Source organism: Leuresthes tenuis, unplaced genomic scaffold (genome assembly GCF_036924035.1).
Source record: "Leuresthes tenuis unplaced genomic scaffold, fLeuTen1.0.hap1 SCAF_22, whole genome shotgun sequence".
NCBI lineage: Eukaryota > Metazoa > Chordata > Actinopteri > Atheriniformes > Atherinopsidae > Leuresthes > Leuresthes tenuis.
The window spans coordinates 15,378,518-15,401,975 of NW_027325376.1; the positions used below are offsets into that span (position 1 = coordinate 15,378,518).

The 23,458-nt window shown below is 42.2% G+C and overlaps 1 protein-coding gene across 3 annotated transcripts in view; it reads left to right on the forward strand.

The window, feature by feature from the left end:
* The window catches only part of ndrg2 (NDRG family member 2), a 28,577-nt gene extending 10,292 nt beyond the window's left edge, over positions 1-18,285 (forward strand). Inside the window, exons 1-16 of one of the 3 annotated variants that reach the window (XM_072376076.1) lie at positions 4,592-4,809; positions 10,430-10,515; positions 11,268-11,312; positions 11,655-11,760; positions 11,866-11,986; positions 12,450-12,512; positions 12,648-12,708; positions 13,563-13,649; positions 13,874-13,930; positions 14,045-14,148; positions 14,235-14,273; positions 14,362-14,413; positions 14,505-14,552; positions 14,638-14,673; positions 14,913-14,964; positions 15,296-18,285. In XM_072376076.1, coding sequence (XP_072232177.1) covers positions 10,441-10,515; positions 11,268-11,312; positions 11,655-11,760; positions 11,866-11,986; positions 12,450-12,512; positions 12,648-12,708; positions 13,563-13,649; positions 13,874-13,930; positions 14,045-14,148; positions 14,235-14,273; positions 14,362-14,413; positions 14,505-14,552; positions 14,638-14,673; positions 14,913-14,964; positions 15,296-15,459 — 1,110 coding nt within the window. In that variant the 5' untranslated portion in view covers positions 4,592-4,809; positions 10,430-10,440 and the 3' untranslated portion in view covers positions 15,460-18,285. Of the gene's footprint in view, positions 1-4,591; positions 4,810-10,429; positions 10,516-11,267; positions 11,313-11,654; positions 11,761-11,865; positions 11,987-12,449; positions 12,513-12,647; positions 12,709-13,562; positions 13,650-13,873; positions 13,931-14,044; positions 14,149-14,234; positions 14,274-14,361; positions 14,414-14,504; positions 14,553-14,637; positions 14,674-14,912; positions 14,965-15,295 lie in introns of those variants that run through there. The other 2 variants (XM_072376075.1, XM_072376074.1) reach the window with 2 other exon arrangements.
* Positions 18,286-23,458: the final 5,173 nt, after the last annotated feature.

The following is a 23,458-nucleotide window of genomic DNA, read 5'->3' on the forward strand; positions in this document are numbered from 1 at the left end:
GGCTGCACCAGCAAAAAGTGCACCATCGCTAAGCTGTTTATCTCTTTCAACTATTAGCCAGTGGCTCCACTCTATCAATTTAACCCAGTTTGAAGGTCAATTAGTGTGTTTGTGTGTGTCTGTGTGATCGCATCGGTCCGTGACCATGTGCTCGTCTGCAGGCCCATGACCCAGATCAAAGCATCCGATTCAGTTATCTGAATCTCTTTCATATAGTTTTTAATTTTTTTTATTTATAGCTGAATAAACGCTGACTGCGCTGAACGGAACTAAATGAACCTTTTGTGCGGTCTTGTCATTGTTCAAGGTAATTACTGGTTGGCGTCATGCTTCACCCTGATTCATGCTCCCAGTTACAATGTGCAGAGAGCAAATTAAAAGCCTACAGTTAAGAAAAGGCACACTTAATTTCATTCAGAGACAGCAAGAACCAGGCAGAAAGAAATTAATACATGCTTTAAGCAACAATTGATGTCCTCTTCAGAGCATTTCTTGGGAGTTCATGCTTTTGTACTTGCCATTAGATTAAATAAAGCGTCCATAATAAGTTATCTATGAAATTTTAATGCTCAGATAAGCTTTCAAAAGCAATAAACGGTTCCTCTTGCAGTGTCCCAAAGTCAACGATCATGTTTTGTGTCAGGAAAAACATTTAAACGACAGGATGAGAGAAAGATGAAAAATGCTAATTCAAAGGCAGCTACAATGTAGCCGTAGCTACACTTATTTTTCAGCTAGTCAAAATTGTGTTGGTTGTGTAATGTTTTATCAACATTTTAAACAATCTGGGTCTCAACAATATTCATAATTATAAAGGAGCTATTTTAGCATTAGCCTCGCGTTCCCTTTGAAAAATGGAAGCTAGCTAGCGAGGCTAGCTAAATCCAGCTGGGTAAATGAAGTGCCAATCGTTCCTGGAGTTATCTTTTGGTAGCTTTGCATCGACTTGAGTGTCGGCTCATATCTTATAGCTAATTATTTTAGAATATTTAAATGTTTGCATTATTAGTGTGCTTTATCTAGGTTAGCCTCTAAAGCTAGCATTAATGATGTCGATAGTGCTGTGTTACATGCTTAAGTTATGCCTCCTGAAAAATCTGAACTATGATTCCTGTCATAGAATGATATAACGTTTTAATGAAAATATAATTCATTCTTTTCCTTATTTTTAGACTAAAATTATTCAATGGGACTAATTAAATTTAGGAAAAAGCAGTGGGGAAAAAATACATATAGCATTTTTGAAACATTGTTAAATTATTATAGATATTGTTTTTTACTTGGAAACATCCATAAAACAGGCATTTTTTAATATAACCAAACAACGGGTATCCATTTTGTATGTATCATAACAAACTTACCAGCTGGTCTCAATAGAAATAGGCAGTGATTGGCTGTTAAAAATAAAATCAACACTGTTCATCTTCTTTTGACTGATGAATAAGAACTGTATAAAATCCCAGTCGCATACACCAACGTTCGCGCTGATCTTTCTGGAGATCCGGTGGATCGTGTTCTAACCTTTTGTCAAAGTGTTCACTCACCTCCAGAGACAGACAGAGACTGGAAGTCTGAGTGGAGGTGAGGTCATGATGGAGGGAACAATAGGTGCCCTGAAAATGAAAAGAAGCGCTGGCGAGTGATGGAGAACAGAGGGGGCCGAAGTGATCTGCTGTGATACAGAGCGAGCAAAATCCTGGCTTCGTGGGGAGCCGAGGGGAGCTTTGGCTCCTCTCTGGGTCTCCATGGTGGCTACTGTTGTGCCTCCTTTCTCTGCAGGCACTTGTCGCTCATTTTTCTCTGCGTTTTTTCAGCTCTGCGCTTTGTACAACAAAAACTGCCAGTCTGTTTAAAAAATGCTGCCGCGTTCGACAAGCCACAGCTCCCTCAAAGAAGAAGTGAGAGTTGGGGAGATTTATTTCGGATTTCATACAATGCTGTATGATCCGTGATCCTGTTCATCCCGTTGGGTTTCGGGTGCTCGCAAATGTGTGTTTGTGACTCGCAAATTTCGATCAGTCGCCTGACGTTCTGTATTTCCCATGAGCAGTCGAGCCTTGGCGAGCATGCGGTGAAAAATTGCACATTTTGTTCCTTCTTTTTCATTTGTTTCTGTTTATATTCTGTGTGTCACTGCGCCGAATAGTAAAAGAAAGAAAACTTGATCTCAGCAGACAGTTTGCAGGACGACACATTAACTGGGCCCACATAAAACCGTCATGGCGGCGCCCAGGTGTGACAGCAGTGAAACACTGCAGACTAACATGATTTGCTTCAGGAGAGAGGACAGATTTAGTCCTGAGAGCGGTTGCATTTTTAACACCTGCGGGTTCACTGCTGTGTTATGTGTGTGTGTGTGTGTGTGAAGTCAGTGATGAAAAATGTCTAACACCTATCACTGTTGTTAAGAGAAATCTTTACATGTTATATAACATGGGAAATCTTTACTTTTCCAAACTTCTCACCACAAGTGGATCAGTTTTACTTCTGTCTATACCCACCTGTTTCGTGTCATTTCGCTATCGTGCAACATGAAGCTCCACAGCATATGGAAAAATAACGTGGCAACGACATTATTAGTCCGGGAGAGTCCGTTTTAAAGGGTTTTCCTCTCAGTATACTTACAAAAGATTGCATGACTACACCTAATGTAGAAGTTGAACCCACAGGAAATCAGCATCCAGTTTCTCTCCAAACATTTTCTGTATTTGCTGCATTATTTTTAACAGTGACGGAGAACTGGCATTAAATGAGCTCATTTAACACGTGCTTTATCCAGGACAGCTAACGAGTGTCACGGCCAGTGAAAGATTCACTATCTCGCCCCAGGACACTTTAACACGTGGATCATAACACCGGTCTTCCATTTAAAGGACAACGTTTACATGCAGCATTCACATGATGTTTAATCCTTTCCAGATTGGGTTCACACCAACCCACTAATAATGACATACCTCCATCCTGTTGTCATCACCTGCGTGACCTCCCTAAAGTACTTTGTGACTCATTTGTTTGATTTGAGAAAGAAGGATCATTTCATTGTCACTGTAATTATGTTTTTATAGAATTTCTACCAGCAGCATCTACTGTTAAGTCATTACTCAATGTTAGGAGCAGAAGTGCCGTGGAAGCGACCTCTAAGGGGAGTGGAAGTCCTTTTTCAGCTGTTCTCTTGGCTCATTGGTTCTAAAACTCACTGCAAATGGAGGAAATCCTGTCTGTCAGACCAAAAAAGGGCCGTCTGGTGCAGAATGTGGACTGGGGAACATTTTCCACCTAAACTTTTTGTTCCAGTGCAAGAACAATCAAAGGTCTGTACCGAGCAAGTTATTGGTTAACGTGAGAGGTTTAGGTAGGTGAAAACAAAGCCAGGTGCATTTGCTCTGTTAGTCAGGATCGTCACTGTCATGCGGACCCTGGCGTGCGTCAGATAAGCGGATCAAGACCACTTGAATACGTTGGTCTCGGTTTACCTCCAAATAAACTGGTGTGGTTCAATATGAACGGAACACGGAGCAGAGACTTACACACATACAGTCCTGGATAGCAAACAATGTATTTATCCTGATGTACAGTATCGCCTCGGAACATGGAAGTTCCTTCAACCAAATATGCTTCAGAGAGCGTTCCTTATCTGTGTGTTTTATGACAGAAAATGAAAGCAAAGCGGGTCAGGACCGTAGTGCCTAAACATCACCTCGTTGCTTTGGGTTTTTGTTGCAGAACTTTTTTCTACAGTTACATAGTTAACAGCTTACAGTGCTGTCAGATTGCTGCCAAGACTCACTTACTGCAGGTTTGAATGATAAGGGAGGGTTTTAAAGCCAAACTGGTTTTTACAGCTGACAGAACTTCAGAGAAGGCACCCACAAAGAGAAACTAGATGTGACCTTTGATCAAAAGACTTTGATCGGGGTAAAATCCGATTAGACTGAACTAAAACTGAAGTTCAGGTCCAATAAAAACCAAGCAAGAGCAATGCCAAAGTAACAGACTTTGAGGAGACTGTGAATAATACAACCAGAGAATACAAGTGACAAAAAACAAAGAGAAGAAACTAATAGGAATGAGAGAGTAATGTGGGTGGAGAAGGCCATCAAAGAAAATCAGAGGAGGCCGTGTAAATCAGGAAGAAAGACGCTCAACAAACACAGACAACGAGAGAAAGATGATTAAACTGGGCAAACTGTTGAATTATGTGCTTTTTATCAAGACATCCAGCGCTAACTGGCTGAATGTAGGACCACCCTGCGTCACATTTTACCACAAGATGAGACATGAGCCCATCACAGTTCGGTCGTTCTGAAATGTCCTGAACTTTGAAGAGATTTTTAAAAAAAAACATGAAGGAATGAAGCAGTTAGTCTCCTTCCTTCTCTCAGACCTCTTGCCTCTCACCACCCTCTAAAGTCTGAACCCACATGCTGAAGCAGCCGTGCTTTAACCTTTCAGTATGTCAGCCTCCATCCTTAATGCCCGGCGCCCTCCTTTAGGCAGCGCTGTGTGTGTGTGTCTGGGTGTGTGCGTACAGTATCTGATCCGGCCGTGCCTCTTCGTTCAGAGCTGCACACACGGGTGGCAGCAGGGCGAGACCAAATGAAAGAAAGGAGTCTGTTTGCCCGTTTCTCCTCTTCACCAGAGGGAGAGAAAGGAAGAGGGATGGCAGAAGTGAGACAAAGAGCCGCAGTCACGCTGAAAAGGAGGAGACTGGCAGGAGCCGTGAGGGAGGCGAATGACAAGTCGGTAGTGTGATGAAAGACGGATAGAGCGAGTCGGGAGGGACACGGAGCTGCGAGAAGGTGAGAGAAGGTGATTAAGATAAAGAAACAGGGCAGACGGAGTGAAGGAAAATGTGTCATCTCTGCAGATAAGCTGGCGGTTGATGGTTGAAAAAGCAGTGGCACAATTTGAAGACCGAATCCTTTTTTCGTCTTTGTTGAACTTTCTCGTTTTTTTTTATTTTGGTGACAGTTTGCTTCCTCTGATGGCAGAAATACAAACTCTAAAAGCCCCAGTTCTGCTGGAAACTGAGTCTGCTGCCAGCATGTACAAAATGAAGCTGCTTTTTCCCGGGACAGTCACATTTATAGCACCGTCACACCCCAAAAATGTGTTTTCTAGCCACTTCGTCATGGAGAATGGAGACTCCATGATTTGACCAACTTAGAGTGACGTGAGGAGACCCAGCAGGGGGCTGTTTTGTCACTCATGCTTCGAGACGTCGGTTTGCTTTATTATAGCCCCGAAGCCTCAGAGTAGGCCACAGCGTCAGTTATCTTAATTTAGTGTCTTTTGTTGCCACGCCAACACCCACACTCAGATCATTTTTAGTATTGTTGCGGCGTTGTCCATCAAGCTGTCAATTTCCTTTGAGTTTATCTTTAGCCGGTCTGCTTCTAGAAACACACAAATGTCTGTGCGAGCTGGGACCCGTTCCAGCTCCGATGACACGGAGGGAAGTTTCATAGAGCCCATCAGCCTCAGCTGCAGCTGTGTGCAGCTGGAGGGGATGAGCGCTCCTTCAATTCATTAGCAACGTTAAGTAATTGATAACGGGATCCATTAAAGCTTATTAACCAATACGGCAGAAGATGAGGGGCATGCAGTGCAAAGAACTTCTCTGATTAAAGGGGGAGCCTCTTTAACAAAGTGGATTTAAAGGTTTGATCACTGTACAGGTTGCAAAAACCCAGTTTAATAAACCCAGTTGATGCATTGGCCTGAGACAAAGTGGCATAGGGCTGTGATGTTAAAGTTGGCCATGAATACTAAATCAAATGTATAAAAGGTGCCGACTTTCAGATGCCTAGAAATTAGAATTTGAATTGCAACTCTTTAATTTGTCGTATAAGCTGTGTAGGAAGGACAAGATGAGACCAGTTTAAGACTGTTTAAGACCTGGCGAGCGCCATACCTTAAACTACTTCCTAATTCAACAGCAGCCGCAAAAGTCCTTTCAGTTTCAATCAGCTGATCTGCAGCCCCGGGGCTACAGTTGCCGTGTGGTGACATTGCTTTGTGTTGAAGGACGAAGACACGGAGTCAGCGTGACAGAGCAGAGGGGAGCAGGATGAGGAGAAAAGACGGGGGGGGAGGGGCGCAGCGCTGACAGGGAGGACTGACAGAAACAGACTGAGGCGGCCTGCTGACAGGATGGAACAGATGAAATGCTCAGAATGCTCGGAATGATTAGAAATGCGCATTAAAGTAGCTTGGATTGATTTAGCTGGAGCAATTATCAGACACAGACGTACATCTGAGACGGGGAACCTGTTCACTGCCGCAGATGAACTCAACAACTGTTGTCTGACAGCTGAAATGTTTAAATAGAGGCAAATCAGAAGCAAGGCTTCCTTTCCCCTCTCTCTCTCTCTCTTTCTGTCTCTTTCTCTCAGCTAGCAACATGTACTTCTCAGCCTCCCTCCCTTCCAGCTCTCCACGAAAAATCTCTCCATCTTTGCCTTTCTCTTTCCGCGGTGACAGACGGTGCCTCCTGTGCAGTTTAGCAGTTATTACACGCTCTAAAACACAGACTCAGAGAAACAGCGATGGATGATGGAGAGAGTGAGGCCGATTAAATGTAAAAGTCATCAGCGAACTCTTTGTCTGTGAGAGAGCAGATTAAACATAACGGCAGAGTGACATGAGACCTGTATCAGAGGTGCTCTTTCTGTCTCAACACTCTGAAAGCTGGTGGTTAGGTTGCTTTTTCTGACGAACACAGTTGGATGAAACATCAGCAAAAGAGCGCTAAATATATTGTCTGCGAGTGTTGGCATTGAGTGTTTAATTTAGAGTAGTTAGTTACTTTCAGTACGTGATGAGATGAGAGAAAAAGATGCAACACAAAGTTCTTCTTCTTTGGCTTAAAAGTGTATCCATCCTCAAGCTGAGTTTGATCTGTTTGATGATAAAATCATGGAAATGTGGTGATTTTTAGGATGTATTCGACACTAGTGATTAACTAAATTATTCATTTAATCAACTGACAATTTGAATATGCATATATTTTTTAATTTAAGCTGAGCGAATAAGCATTTTAAGCATAAGTGACATGCATTAGCATATTAGCATCCAGGTTAGCAAACCGCTCTGCAGTTCACTTGACAGTTTTAGCATCTTTAAGCTAATTGTTTTGGTTTTATATATGGTTTCTTTTCTGTTTTGATTCACTCTCACTGCGCTTCACACTTATCTACGTTACCTGCTCAGTACTGAACTGCTGTCAAAGTCGGTGGCTAACATAGCTAAAGAGTGGAAGTAATGCACAGCAAAAGGAACTAAAGGGAGTGTCTCGGCTTTGCACAAATATGGACAACACGATGCAGCCCTAGTGTATGCTTTTAGATCACTTTATCTATGACGCAGGTCTTCCCCAAACGGCAGCCTGCTTGCCTTTTCTGCCGTTTCACTACTGTAGCCCGGAGTGGACAAACCGAGCATCGACTTTAGAGGCTTTTTTGTGTTTGTCCATTTTAATTTTGCATTTCCAATCAAAAGAGGGGGCTTGTGATTAAAGAACTATCGGTTCATTATTGGCGGTTCTGTGGTAGATTTGTTGTCCAGTTTGACAGATGGCCTCACGCTGGACTCTAGAATACTTCGGTAAACTGAGGATTTTATGTTCGACTCAATCAGCCGTGTTCTTATTTGAGAAAACTTCTGATAACCCACCTGTGAAAAACCTTTCTCTCTGTAGAATGATGGACATTGTTTGGAAATGGCCTTTGAACACGTGGGGACATCCCGTTTAAATCTGTGGGGTTCGTTAAAGTCTGACTCGAACTGTTTGGATCCTTCTGTCACAGTCTGTTGATCTCATTTTAATTGGTGTTTCTTAATAATCTGCCTGCTGTGTTGCTCGTTTGCTCTGCTTTAGTTGGAGACCATCTTGAGTGCTCAGGCGCTCAATCCTGACTTTGTATAAATGCTCACATTGGAGACAAAGCTCTTCTTGTGAGTAATTGATTCCCGTTGACATCTTCAGCTTATGAGCTCGTTCTTCTTTCTTTCTTGATAAATTTGATGTTTTGCTCATTTGTTTTCGGATTTAAACTGTGTATGTGTGAGTTTTGAGTTAAGATATGAAGTATTCCCCCTAAAGAGGCCACGCATAGCATTTGAACTCATTTTACAATCTTGCTTCTTTTTTTTTTCTTTTCTTTCGCTGGTGAAGATGTTGCAGCGAAGAGGCAGAGCGTGGCTTAGAATACACCGACTGAATTAGTGCCAAATGCTAGTTAGGTCATCCATAGATGATTGCACATAGCAAGTGAACATATAGGACCGGCCTGTATCTGGAGCATGTGATGATGACACTAAGGCAGCTTTAAGGGGAAAACGTATCCGAGGTCTGTTGTCTCAGTCCTTCTGCAGGATTTCCACCATAAGATGATTTTTTCTTTCGCTTGAACCTCACATTATTATGTCTCGGCTCGGCTTTCAGCAACAACAAACAAATGCAGTTCTCACTTCAGGATAACCCTGAAGAAGACCAATCACAGCGCTCCGCTCACAGAGCGTTACAAAACAAATAAGAAGGGCAGGCAGAGGATTGCTCTGCTGAGGTTCTTTCAGTTAACATCTAAAATTGAGGGAAATAAAGATAGAAATTGTGTTGGTAGAACAAACAAACAACAACAAAAAAAAAACCACACATATTTGGTTTGTGCAAAAGTATTAAACATGAATATGAATGCAAAGAAGGAACAATGGAAGCAGTGACTGTTTGCATGTGTGTGTTGGGGTGCTTTGGTGACTAATCATTTCCGTTTGAGACACACAGCATCCTCCCCCCCCGGGGTAGCTGTTCATTTTCTGATGAAAGCGCACGTGCACCAGCACACACGCACACTAACTCGCCTCCTCCCCCCCCCCCGTCTCATGTAATGCCAATCCTGCAGATAGAGTACCATCACGCATGCATCCGTGCGCACACACAAATAAGCAATTTCAAAAGGTCCCATATTTCCGATTAAATGTCAGATTGAGTATGAGGCCCTCAGATAGACAGTCACAGCTATCCGCCTCATTTTTGTTGTCTAGTTTTAGCCTGAACAAAGTCTAAAAGCAAAACTAGGGGAAGATAACCAACACACATCAGATATTATAGATGGAAGTAACAGCTGTGATGTCACGCGTTGTTTTGACGTTTGTTCTGCAGCTTTAGCTTTGAATTCGATCCTGTTGCCATTTTAAATTGTCTTTGGAAGGAGAAGTGACCACAAGTGCGGTCGAATAGGCTAAAAAGTCTTCTCTCCTCTTCCACTCGACGTCATTGGAAAACATCGGGGAGCTACAGAGAGGTGGTAGGAAAAATTCACAAGAACTTGGGAGAGGAAAGAAAAAGGCACAAATGTGCCGTCGCAGGCTGCTCACAGTTATCCTCATATTTATGCACACGAGTCATAGTACAAATGGATAAATATAATCCAGCATGGCTTTAAAGGTTGCAGCTACAAGGAACTGTGAGACAGAATCCTTTCTTTCAGAAGGGATGGTTGAATCTTTCCTACGCTAAAGGAGATGCTAAAGGTAGCACTCCTTTCCTTAGCATTTACCAAATTCAAACTTAAAGACTTCCAGGTAATTTGATTCTTATAGGATAAGAATTGGCTCCCCAACGAAACCCCATATTCAGACAACAGGGAGAAGCGGTAATTTATCAGCTGGGGCTAGCTAAGTTGGCATGAAACATCTGTATTCATGCAAAGTTAGATATCACTGGAATCCTGATGATGTCCTCGTGCAGAACATCTGCCCAGCTGTCAGGGCTTCAGCTTGAACTGTCACAACTCACAGGGGCTGTAAAGGTGCGAACGCGTCACTGTTGCTGGACCTTGCTTCACAGAGCCAGACGTGGGGTGAATAGTGACGTGTCCGTCTCCTTCATCCATCCATCCATCCATCCATCCATCCTTTTTTTTAAAAATGTTTCTCTTTTAGCTCATATTTTTCGGCCCCAAAATCTTATTCTGCTCATGCCTGCCGGCACTAATTGCTAATTAACTTTCAAAAGGTCCCACAGCCCAAACAAAGTCCCAGAAGATAACAGCTACATGCAGTGTTTAATCACTCTGTCTGTGTGTGTGTGTGTGTGTGTGTGTGTGCACGTGTGTGTTTTGTGCACGCAGAAATGTGTGCGTAGGCCACAGTGCATGTTTAAGTGAATTTGACACAACTGTGCCTATATCGCAGTGTATTCCACTGAGTAATTGTGTTAGGCTGGGAGTCAGTGCACACACACACACACACACACACACACACTTTATTGCTCCCCGTGCACTCATTAGTCATATATTTTGCATCATACTTCTTGCTGCATGTTATTTTACCCATGTTGACACTGCAGTGACAGTTTTTATGTATTTAGTTGATTAAAAACAAAAACTGATAAAAGACGACGTGTTCATTGTGTCCTTACCTACAGGAGGCGTCACCATGACAACAGAAATGCAGGAGATCGCCATCACAGAGGACAAGCCTTTACTCACGGGCCAGGCGGATCCTGCCAAGGTCAGAGATGGTTTCCACGACCTCGCACAGATAAAAGTGCACACACTCGTTTCCAAGCTCCGAATGTAAAGCTCACCTACGTGCTGGATTAATATCCACAGGCACACATCAGCTTGGACGTTTGCCACATGATCTGAAACACTGTGTGTGTGTCCCCAGAGACAGAAAAACCAGAGCTGGTTATGTTTCTGTGTGTGTGTGTGTGTGTGTGTGTTACCATGTGACATTGCTGTACGTGTGGGCGTGAATGCACCAGTGTTTTGCGCTTTTAAGTCTGAGCAAACCCTACTTATGACAACATGTGTTCGTAGCACATATGTGAAAACTCTCGTGTGTGAATGCGAGCCTGCATGTGTGTGTGTGTGTAAGTGTGTGTTTGCACACAGCTGCAGCGCTGGCTCATATGTGCGGGGCTGGAGTAAAAGCCCAGAAGGAGTGAGAGCAGATCCTCTGCTGCTCTGTTGCGCCTGGTGTTGCTGTGCAGATGCAGCGCTGCATCGCAGAGCTGTTTGTTTCACGCTGCTGACACCTGGTGGGCAGAAAGGGAACTGCAGCACTCAAACAACAACAAGGTTAACGAGAGAGCGAAAAGAGTATATACTCTTTTTTCATTATTGTTATCGAGTGAGTGGTAAGCTGGTAAATGTTGAAGGTGTGGATTGTGTATGAGTCTCTTCCTTTTTGTCTGAAGAAAAAAAAGTCTCGTCCTCTGTGTTGGCTCCCCTACTAATCCACTATTTCACTTCTCACAGGATGCTGCTGAACTGGCTGCGAGGATACTCCTCGACCAAGGACAGGTGAGACTGCACCGTGTGCAGAACCTCAATTAAACCAACACTGAAAAGTCACAAGACTTGACAGAAAAAAAGACCTGTTGAGGTGTGACCACCAGACAGATATTTTTGGGAAGAGTCAACAGGGTGGCAAAAAAGACACCACGAAAAACGGAAGGTGCAGATTAACTCGAGGCAACAACGTCTGAAACACGGCTGATGAGATGAAATGAGAGTGACTGTTGGTGGAGCAGATAGACAGACTTGACGCCAACAAAAAAAGTAGCTTTTTGAGCAGTTTTAATGCTTTAGAAGAACCTGGCTGACATATATTTTGCTGAACAAACTGTCTCTGTGTCTCTGCAGGAGCACACTGTCGAGACCCCGCAAGGCATCCTACACGTGACCCTCCACGGCTCACGGACCACACGCAGGCCCGCCATCCTCACCCTGCACGACGTGGGTCTGGACAGTGAGTAACACCCCCCTCCCCCTCTCTCTGTCTGTGTTTCTATAACCTCTCACCCACTTTGGGCTCCTCTTCACCCCACCACCTCTGTCTCTCCCGCTGTTGCAGGTAAGAGCTGCTTCTCTCCCCTGTTTAAGTTCGAGGAGATGCAGGAGATCGTGAAGAACTTCACCCTGATTCATATCGACGCCCCGGGACAAGAGGAGGGGGCCGCCGCCTACCCCGCAGGGTACGACATTCCCTCCGTGTCGTGCACTAACCTTGCTTTTACTTTTTAAAAGTAAATTTGCCCGAAATGGAAACGCTCTTCTGTGCAGGCTTAGAATTAATCCCCCTTCATGTAAAAAAGCGTTCCCATCTCTCACATCTCCCTCCTCTCTGCTCTCTAATGCGTTCTTGTCAGAGGTTTAAACAAAATCCTCACTTTTCTCTCGCCACACTTCCTCCCTACACTTCTCCATTACTTCTCCCCCTTGGGTGATTATTTTAGTGGCTCAGGAGGATTTTGTTACATGTATTGCCCTGATTGGCCAGAAGTCTTAGTCTGTATGTGCTATAAGTTACATCGAATAATCAACCAATCAGGTTGCTACAAATAGGTTGGAGTGATCCCAGCTCAGAAAACTTTCCCACCTAAAGATGATAACACTTTTTGGCCTTGCGCTTCACCACATTTGTGTTTGTTGTTGTAGTTACCAGTATCCCTCCATGGAGACCATCGCAGAGATGATCCCTGCAGTGCTGCAGTTTTTCAAGTGAGTCGGCCGGGTTTCATTCGACTTAACTCAAAGTGTTTCTGCTGTGCACCTCCACAGAATGTCAGTGAACGCCTCTTTCAGTTCAGTCTTACGCCGCGCCGCCTGTGCTAACTTACTGTCTCCCTCTGCCAGCTTCCGCACTGTAATCGGAGTGGGAGTGGGAGCCGGAGCGTACATCCTCTCCAAGTTCACAGTGAGCATCATCTCTTTGTCTGAGCTGTCACTTTGAGTCCCGCTGTCTGCCTGACAAAAAGTGTCAGCCTCTGTTTTTAGCACAAAAACAGTCGTGAGTCTGTCAGCGTTTGATGTTTAAGTCGCCGAGCGGCTGCAGAACAAGGTCGTGTCCTGGTGTAATTCTCCTAAAAACGATCGTTGGCACCAGAATAAGCGACGGTGCTTTAATTTACACTCGGGTAAACTTTTAGTACATTTCTTGGATGCTTTCTTCTAATTATAAAGAGCATACTGCTGACGCTGGCCAGTACACTTCCCATGAGTTTGGTCCGACAGTAACTTGCAGATAATGTGATTATCACAGTAGTAATAGTAGTTTTCAGTACTTTAGTATATCATATACTCATAAACTATGTGTACTATATAAACTGCAACAAGAGAAATCTGTTACCTTTTCATTTATTTGAAATAACCTCCAGTTTTCTGCTAAAAGCAGCTGAAACGTGGACTCGTCTGACCAGTTTATAACCAACCCCGACACCCTCGCCAATTAATCTGCTTTTTGTAGAATCTTCCAGAACACTGCGACCGGTTCGCTCTGTAAACTGAAGTCTTTGCTTCTCTTCCAGCTTCATTCGAGTGTGTTGCTGCATCAAATTCTAGATTTATCCGTAGTTTCTTAATACAATGAAGTTGTAAATCCTTTCCTTTTGTACGGGTTGAATAAAGGTTCAAATAATAATAAAGAAGTAGTGTTTTTTTGTAACAGTAGATTCTATGGGAGGTACGAGCGCTCCTTTTTTGACTTCTTCTTCAGTCTGATTACGCTGAAGGTGACATTTTTTTCTTTTTTAACTCACCGTCTCTCTCCAGCTTGCAAACCCAGATTCAGTGGAGGGTCTGGTTCTGGTCAACATCGACACTAACGCTCGAGGATGGATGGACTGGGCCGCTCAGAAGGTTCTTTATGTTCTGTTTGCTGTCAGATTTGCTTTGATTGTTTACTTTCCTTCCTGTTGAGTCGGGACTGTGGTTTTCCATCCACGGAACCCTGGTATTTAAATCAAGTTTAGTCCTAATGGGAGTTCTTTATCAATCTCAACTATTGATTATGTGAATAATTTTATTAAACATCATGTTGTATTCTATTACAGTGTCATTGATTGTCTTGTCTCCCTCTGCAGCTCAGCTCTGTGACTTCCTCCCTCACCGAGCAGATCCTGTGTCATCTTTTCAGTCAGGTACAACATGTCAATAAGGCTGTATGTTCACAGAATGCAGCGGTGACGTTAGGTTGGCAGAATTAGCTGTTGATTTTTGAGCTGTGGCTAAAAAGGCTGAACTCCGTCTCTCAGGAGGAGCTGTCGGCGAACGCAGATGCAGTGCAGACTCACAGAGAGCGCATCTCCAAAGCTTCAAATCTGGTCAACATAGAGCTCTTCTGGAAGACTTACAACAGGTGAAACACTCCCGCCAGTGTGAGTGCATAGATATTAAAGACCGTTAAATAAAGACTTAACATCATGTTCGTGTCCCCCCCCGCAGTCGCAGAGACCTGATCCTTGACCGCACCTACACCTTCAAGTAAGAATCTTTGGGTTTTTTCTGTCAGAAATATCTCAGATATGTCATTTTAATGCCACCTGCCTGACTTTCGATGTGTCAACCTCAGGTGTCCAGTGATGTTGGTGGTGGGGGATCAAGCTCCATACGAGGAGGCTGCTGTAAGTTTAGCTTGTGTTGTAAAGAGGTTCGACTCAGACATGATCGGACGGGCTGCTGAGGTTTACCGTGCCTTCTTTCTGTGACCACCAGGTGGAGTGCAACAGCAAACTGGACCCGACAACAACCTCCTTCCTAAAGGTGAACCTCCTGTTTTCTTTTCCCCTCCTTTTTATTGCCTCCGTTCTTTCTTTCGCTTCAACTCACGTCTTTCGTTTTGTCGCAGATGGCCGATGCCGGTGGTCTCCCCCAGCTCACTCAGGTAAAAACAACCCCGAGAAGCCTCTGCAGTTTCACACGGTTGTGATTTTCAACATGGAGGCTGGAGGTCACAGGCCAAGAAATGCAAATTGTCTCAGTTTCTGGTATAGTTTGGCAAAAGTAAAAGTATTTCTGTGGTTGGCTGCCACTTCAAGTCACCTGTATCCATTAGTTCAGGTAAGATTTGATGGTTTTGATTGAACATGTAACCTGATTTTTGTTTGGTTTTGTTGTTCACAGCCCGCTAAACTGACTGAGGCTTTCAAGTATTTCATCCAGGGCATGGGCTACAGTAAGTTTCAGTCTTGTTTTTCTTTGTTGAATTAAATATGTCTGAGTTTAGACTCATATCGCCCCGTATTCCTATGTTTTTGTTATTGTCAACACGCTGATAAGGTGGGGGTCCTGGTATAATCCTCAGTTGAGTGGTCCTTTATCTCTCTGAAATGAATGTTTAATCAAAAACAAACTGACTTATTGGGATAGTCCAACCTAAACTGGACCTTTAAGATTTAGTGCTCTGCTCTCATTCATTCATCGATTTCTAGACTGTCGCTCTGCTCTAATAAAATCCTGACGTCTCAACATGATGGTTTACTTCTGCCTCTCTGTTTCCCCGACAGTGGCTTCCTCTTGCATGACCCGCCTCTCCCGCTCCCGCACCACCTCCCTCTCCTCCTCCTACTCCATGGATGGGTCCCGCTCTCGCTCCCGCACCCTCTCCCAGGGCTCGCAAGGCGGCCAGATGCCGCCCAGCCCCTCCCAAACGATGGAGGTGTCCTGCTGAAGAGAACGCAACGACAGAGAGCGAGAGCGGGAAAGAGAGGAGGGTGAAAGCAAAAGGAAGGTAAAGGTGAAGCATGACAAAAATGCAGGAGAAAGACAAGTAGCTTTCTTATGTGTCATTACACGACTCCCATCATTCCCCACAAGAGCAGAATAGAAATAGAGGCAGAGAGAGGGAGGGAGGGAGGAGGAGAAATGGAGATTTTAATGGAGGATAGAATAGAGAGCTGTCCTCCAGTCCTTCTCTTTACGTCCCCCGGCTGAAAACAAACTCCACTGGGCTGCTTTACGGTGAAGCACAGCCTCTAGAAGCACAGCAAGATAAATACATCTAAGACCGGAGGTAAAGAAAGGCAAACCAGTCCTCTTTCCCTCCCTCTGCTGGAGCCTCTGTCAGCCCTTTAATTTAGATTCAGTGCGGCACTCAGAAGCCGCACACCTCGCGTTAACCGATAGTAATAATCCTGAAAACGGTGATGTTGTTAATGCTGATGATTACATGTTCATGATATTGGAGCTGATGATGATGATGATGTAATAGAAAAAAAAAACTGTAACACTTTTCTCTTTATTACATGACTTTAATATGACATAGATGAAAAAAAAAACATACTATAGCAGAGATACTTACAACATTGTGTGTCTACCACTTTTTAAGCTAGTTTTTGTTGTGGTTTTTTTTCTTTCTCTGATTGGATATTATCTTGTAATTTGTAACCTGTCTCAGCAAGGGGCCGGAAGCTTTGATTGGCTGACCCGTCATGTTGGGTGACAGCCAATGAGAGCCATGATAGTGACTACTTCTTCCTTGATGTTGCCAGGTTGTTAATGTCTTCCATTTGCCCCGTCTATAAGTGAGTTGTTTTTCTTTTTTTTTTGGTTTGTTTTTGATTGGATTTGAGGAGGCGGGCAGGAAGCTTCTTTTTTTTTCCCTCTTCCCTTATTCTGGACCGTTTGGAAGTTGCATGCCTGGTGTCGGCCCGTGTGAATATTGACTGGATAGCTTCTTTTTTTTTTTTTTCTTTCATAATCTACTAATGAGTCGCGTGAATGTGAGCGTCTGAGTGGAAAAATGTCGGGCTGAAGGTCAGAAACGGTGAAACTGAGGGTGTTTGTGCGCTTTAGCTAGCCGGCACGCTATTGTGAGCAGCAGTCGCACATCAAGCAAAGCTTCCAAAGTTCCTGGCTGTCTCGCTCTGCCCCTTGTAATATCCAATGTCCGTGCTACTCCCCAGCTATGAATGATATTGCTCTCCAGTGCGAGATGACGCCAGAAGGGGTCACTGTGCTCATTATCTGGGTTAGCCTTAGCCCATGCGGGGATACCTACTAGCGAACCCAGCTAGCATACTTCAGATCGTATGCGCTGCGAGGGGAACACGCACTCTTACCCGCCAAAGAAACGGCTTTATTCGTGCAGGAAGGTTGAGGCAAATGCGTTTGCATGCGATAGGTCTGTGAATGTCAGAGGAGGTGAAAGGGATTGCTGTTATCCAGTAAAAGTACAATGAGTTCAGCGAGGAGGGAGGAAGGATGGGGTCCATGAAGAAATCATGTCTGAGACCAGTTAAACCCGCTTTGATTCAACAATGACAACGAACCAGCCCCTTCACTGCCACCGCGCACAAGTTCTACTATTTTTCAGGAGGCGAAAGAGCGTTTAAGCCTCCAGCCAACAGGCTGCGACCAAAAAGCATCATGTACTGCCTAAAGTAAGGGCCCCAGAAATTACAGGGGTGTTTTTTTTTAGTTTTTCAGTCCAAATTCTGCCAGGAGAATCGATATATAGTCCAAATGATTCTATCCTCCCTCTAAATTGTTTGATTTATGACGACAAAGCTCACCACTGCCCTGTGACGCGTAGCCATTACGCTGCACTTGTAAAGGAATCTGTATTTGGAATCAAGTGCGTGTTTTTTTCTAAGCTTGTTCTGATGCAGCTCTGAGGTATTCTTTACATATAAGAAATGATTCATTCTAGCGATTGAGCGGGAGGTTTCCTGTGTCTCGCACATGCCATCTACCCCACTGCTCCTTTCCCAAACCTTTCTGATGAGACGGAGGGACGATGTTGACAGGACAGAAGTCGGCAGATGGCCACAGAGTTTTGCTTTGGTGGAAAATTGGTGACAAGGACGGCAGCATCCTGTTTAAATCCAGTCCCCGTCTGATCCATCACAGCGACGCACAGCCAGCCTTTGCAGTTGGTAACAACTGTTCGATTTGGTGCACGAAACCCAAATCCAGGTGACTGGATAATTCACGCCACGACTGTACATTTTGACATTGAGTAGGATGCTGTTTGTTTTGAGGCACGTTTCAATTTCAGGAATGTAAATGTGTGGCTTGTTCCAGGCTGAAATGAAAACTCAAGCAGTCAGACAGGGGAGTATCTATCAAATAAGAGATTCCAGGAGGAACCTTGAAAATGAAAGATTCAAGCAGGGTTGTGTGATTGCAAATGCTTGTCCATGTTGTCTTCTGTCTGTAAGTCACACTTTACTGTGATCGCATCTTTCTTTTCCCTTCGACATTTTGGAAGTTGCTCTTTTTCTTTTTTCTAAATCTGTGTGACGTGTTAGTTTACTGTCCCGGTGTGCTCACAAGTTAGTTAATCGTGTGATAGATCTTGTGTAACTTTTTTAGCATTAGCGCTTATAATAAGGGAGATTAATAATAATAATAATATAATTAACAGCAAAAAGATTAAAAGCTAAGAGAATAAAATCAGATTTACTTGTGTGGCTGATTTCTCTGTGTGACACAATGAACATCCTGAAAAAACAAACTTAATAAAAAGATTGATTCCTGTCTTCTGTGATATTTACAGCTGCCTTCTCATTTCTGTCTTTTCAGACTTATTTGATCAGATAATACCTCATTTTGTGTATTAAAAAATAACAGAAGCACTACAGAAGTAGTGATAGTTCCCTGCATCTCTCCCACATATCATTATGACCACATTTGACCTCATCAGAGTGGCACCTTGCAGCAGTTTTACATTCTGTCCTTGACGTTGAGGAGCTGGAAGCAGCGAAACTGAAAAGTGTCTGGATTTGAGCGTGAGATGTTCCCAGACTGCAGTAGTCAGGACGTCCCAAAAGAGGCCCAGAGATGAAAGGATCCACTGAACCAGCATCCAGTTGGTTTGAGGAAGAGAAGTCTGAGGTGGTGCATTGACCTTCAAATTCTCCAGATCTCAATTAATTTAAGTAGCTGTGGAATGTGGTGAACTATCAGAGCACTAGTGGAGTTCATGCCTCCACAGACTTGGGCTGTTTTGTCACCAAAAAGCAGATGTACTCGACATTAGGTGGTTAATTAATGAGTAATGTCACAGCCAACATGCCTATGTACATTATTTTATAGTCTATATCTTAAAAGGCTTCAAAAATCTCTGTAAGTGTATAATTCTATGCACTCGAGGTTTACAGGTTGACAGATTTTTTTTTTCTTACATGTTCATAAAGTTATTTATTAGGCATTATACTGCTAACCTTGCAGGGTTTTTTTCTTGAGTAAAGGAGATATAAGTTGGCCACATTTAATGTCTTTTGGACAAATAGGAATCACTTATGGGTGATTTTCCGTATTTACCGTCAAAAAATACATCATGAAGAGGAAAAAAAAACATAAGTCGCACCGGACTATAAGTCGCATTTATTTAGAAATTTATTTCACAATCCAGACTTCGTCCATGTGGATAATATGATCCGGTGACACGTGTTCAGTTACCTGCTTTTCAATGAACTCCCAGAAATTGTCGACCTTGGCTGAAAGCCTGCTAGCAGTTTCTGACACAGTTGTCTATGTTCAGATAGAGAGGCAGTAGTGTTGCATGCAGCCCTAAGACCAACAAGGCCCGCCTGCAAAGTCATTTATCTTCATCTCCTAACTGCACCATTGACAAGCCTCACCCACCTGTGGACTGCTTCTCCCAGCTCTGGCCATCTTGCTTTCAGCCCGCGGTTAGCTTGCTTTGTTAGCTGTCACAAGCCGAGAGTGTCCTATCACGGCTGTAGATAGCAATGTTTACTCCTTGGTTCATGTCAGTCAGTATGAATTTTACATTTAAAAACATATATAATTTGATACATAAGTCTCACCAGACTATAAATGGCAGGACCAGGACCTACCTAAAACATCAATAATGGTGATATCTGTCTGTTTTCACCTTTCTTGGCTTAAATTAATGCAGTACAACTTGTGGCCTTTAGTGGCAGCACTGAGCAGCGTTCTTCTTGGGAGTCCGGAATTTGGCGCCATCTATGAAGTGGAGAGGGTCTGAGCTCCATTAAGAAAATAATAACGGTTACCTTTGTACTTTTATGGCAACAATATGCCATTAGTGTGAGAACACACAACTTATTAAAGATGGGTTAAATTGGTTAGCATAACAAAGTTTAACAATTTTAAGGCCTGGCTTTCTGTATTAAACAGCACTTTACAAACAAGTTGCTAATTAGCTTTCTTGTTTCATGTTTCTTTTGTTTCTTGCAGTTCCCCACTAACATCAACACATTTATTAAACTTAAACTTTCTTAAGACTATAAAGATTAATGTAAAGCAATATGGCTCAAGTGGCTCATAACGCATTATAATACCCTCCAGTCCATAAAGTTTGCATGCTTTCACACAAATATCTTTGCATTTATGAAAATATTCTTGTCAATTAGAGGAACAGTCACCAAACATGACTTCTACAGTCATTTAGCTTTAGTTCAAATACAACAGTTGCCCTCACTTGTCTTGTATTTTCTGTTAAACCCGACATGTTCACCAATGTCCCATTATCTATCTTTCATGATTCACCAGCAGTTTCACTGGCTCACAGCTAAAACTGTATTCTAAAGTCTCATTAAATGTAATATAATGTACCCAGACAAATGACTGGGAAACAACAGGACTCCATGTAATGCAAGTAAGTACCACAATACTCCACACAGTGGCAGTAATGATGTGAATATACAGCATTTAGCCACTGTTAAGCCTTCATGTGATTTTGTGTTGTGAGTAATGTGATACTTTGGCTCTGAAGAGAATACTTTAGAAATGTTTCCCTTAAAGAATGTGTAAAAATCTACACTCCTGGAGAAATTTGTTTTACAGTTTGAATAATATCACTGTGTGTACTACATGTAGTTTTGTCACACATATCTTAAAATCAGAGGTCAATAAACAGCCTGGTAATGAGATTTTTTTAATTTTCACAAAATCAATTTCTATCAACATGTTAATGGAAAAAAATCATTCATCTGGAAATATAAGCTAAAAATCAACTGAACTTAATCGATAGATTTAAGTATTTTTGTTCACACGTTCCACAAACTAAAATATGGACTACGACGACAGTTTTGTTGTTCCAGTACAAAATTTAAGTTAATTATGATGCAGCCAGAGATCAGGTAGCAGAATTATGTATTGTCTCTCTATGTTACCAAAGAAAAAACAGGGTTTTGAATTACTTATCAATTAAGAAATATAAAAGTGATTTATCTTGGTAAATTGGTCTCAAAGAAACATTAAAACAACAACAAGAGACATTAAGTCAAAGCGAAGAAATTCAGTATTTGATTCATATAAACAAATAATTGTTGCTGTTTTGTATGCTGTTTTGTCAGTGATAATATGGTGCATTTTTCACTGCTGACTGAAGTGGTTTTAGATCCACGTATTTTTTTTTTTCCCCAAAGGTGAAACATTTCTTCAAAAGTTCCATATATCCATCCATTTTTCTATACCCGCTTAATCCGTGGACCCAATTCAAGTACAAAGGAGTCAGAAGACAGTGGTAAAAAGTTCAAGGCTTTACTGAAACTCTGGCAGACAGACAAACAGTTTAAAAACCGGCAAACAGGAATCAGGAGAGGAGAGGCAAAGTTCTTGGTCAGGAACGGAAGGCGGGGTCGAATTACCAGGAGGCAGACGAAGCAGGGAATCAGGGACAGGCGAGGTCGGTACCGGTAAAGCTGGCAGGAGAACGCTGGAAAGACATGCATGGCAAAGAACAATCTGGCAAAGGATAGAATGTGGAGCTGGTGACTATATGCTGGGCTGATTGCATGTGATGAGAGGCAGCTGTGTGCACAGGTGAGTGGAGTGAACTGATGAGGTGTGTGTGGCTGACAGGCTGAGTGGGGCAGAAGCAGGATCAATAGAAAATTACTCATGGCTGGATGACTGAACTGTGACAATTTTGTTCCACACTCTGGAGGTTTGTACAGAGGAAGTCACAGAATGATGTATTTCATAATAAATGATTTATGATTGATTGATTCATTTTATTTGAGCACATTTATTATCCATATATGTCTGTTGGGCACATAAGAATTATTATTCAGTTATAAGGTAATAGCTTATTTGTATGTTATATATTATATGTATTTGCATATGACCTTTAGTGGCAGCACTGCGTAGCGTTCCTCCTGGAGTGCGGAATTTGGCGCCATCTTTGAAGTGGAAAGGGTCTGAGCTCCATTAAGAAAATGCTAGCAGTTACTTTTGTACTTTTATGTTAACAATGTGCCATTAGTGTGAGAACATACATCTGCTTAAAGATGGGTTGAATTGGTTACCAAAAGAAAGTGTAAATAACTCAGTTGTTCTAGTTGTTCAGTTTGTAATTCTTGAAAGAAAATCGGTCCTCCTGTTTCTTGCAATTCCTTCTGAAACAAAAATACATTAATTTAAGATGAAGATGTATACAAAGCAAAATTTTGATTTGCACTAAATTTAAATTCTAGTCAAGCTCATAACACACTATTAATACCTTCCAGTCCATGAAGTTAGCGTGCTAATAAATTTATTTGCCCTTTGTCGATTAAAAGAAAAAAGTCATGCACCATGAATTCGTCTGTTGTTGAGCTTGACTTCAGATCAAATGAGATGCCTTCACTTATCTTAAAATTTCTATTAAACCCCAAATAATAGCCATTATCTTATTATCTATCTTTCATGACTCTTTCTAACCATCACCAGCTGTTTCACTGGCTTGATGCTAAAACTGTATTATGCAGTACATATATCTCATTAACTGTCATATAAAATATCCATAACAGATGACTGGAAAACAATAGGACGTCAATAAACACCAAGTCTGGTAATAATGTCCATTTTTTATTTGCACAAAATCAATTTCTCTTGAAATTTTAATAAAGAAAAAGTGTTTCAGTAAATATCAACCAAAAAATAATCAAATGATTTTACCTGTTTCAAATGACAGTCGATATAAGTATTTTTGTTCACATGTTCCATAAACTGAAATATGAAATATAAATTCAGTTACTCCGGTCCAAAATGAAATATAATCATAATATAGCACGAGATCATTTAGCAAAAATACATATACTGTCTCTCTATGTTACAAAAGAAAAAAAACAAAAGTTTTACATTTAATTACTGAATTAACTGATTAATTACCATGGAAGTATATATTGATGTCATAATGAGGAAAATATGAGTGTATGATTTAAACATGAACACATATCAATGGTACAGAGAATCAATTGTGTATGAAATCAGATGTAGTAAGCCAGAGCAAACCTTATTCAAATCTTCTCATTCAAACAAATAATAAATAATAATAAAGTGTGCTCTTTTGCCTGTGACAGTATGGCGTCTGCTCTGACTATTCACACAAAGTGTTTAACTATTTTTGGTCCAGTGAGATCAACATGTTCTTTCAAAAGGTGAAAATTTCTTCAAAAGTTGCACTGACCGAATAACTTTATAGGCAACAAATTCAACTTAACTATTCAAAGAGTTTCTCAGTCTGTGGAAGTTTGGTTGGTTTTGTATCTCATCAACCTTAACATGACTGTTTTCACACTTTCTTGCTCACTTGTTTTGCTCAGTTGCTGAAAACCTATGGTTGAAAAAACTGCGGAAGTGCCTTACTATCCGTGAAAAAAGGCCACTTAAAGAAAACAGCGTGTCTAACTCATAGATGTGAGTCAGGCCCATAGCATCGAGACCCCTGAGTTCACTGTAAATGTCAAAGG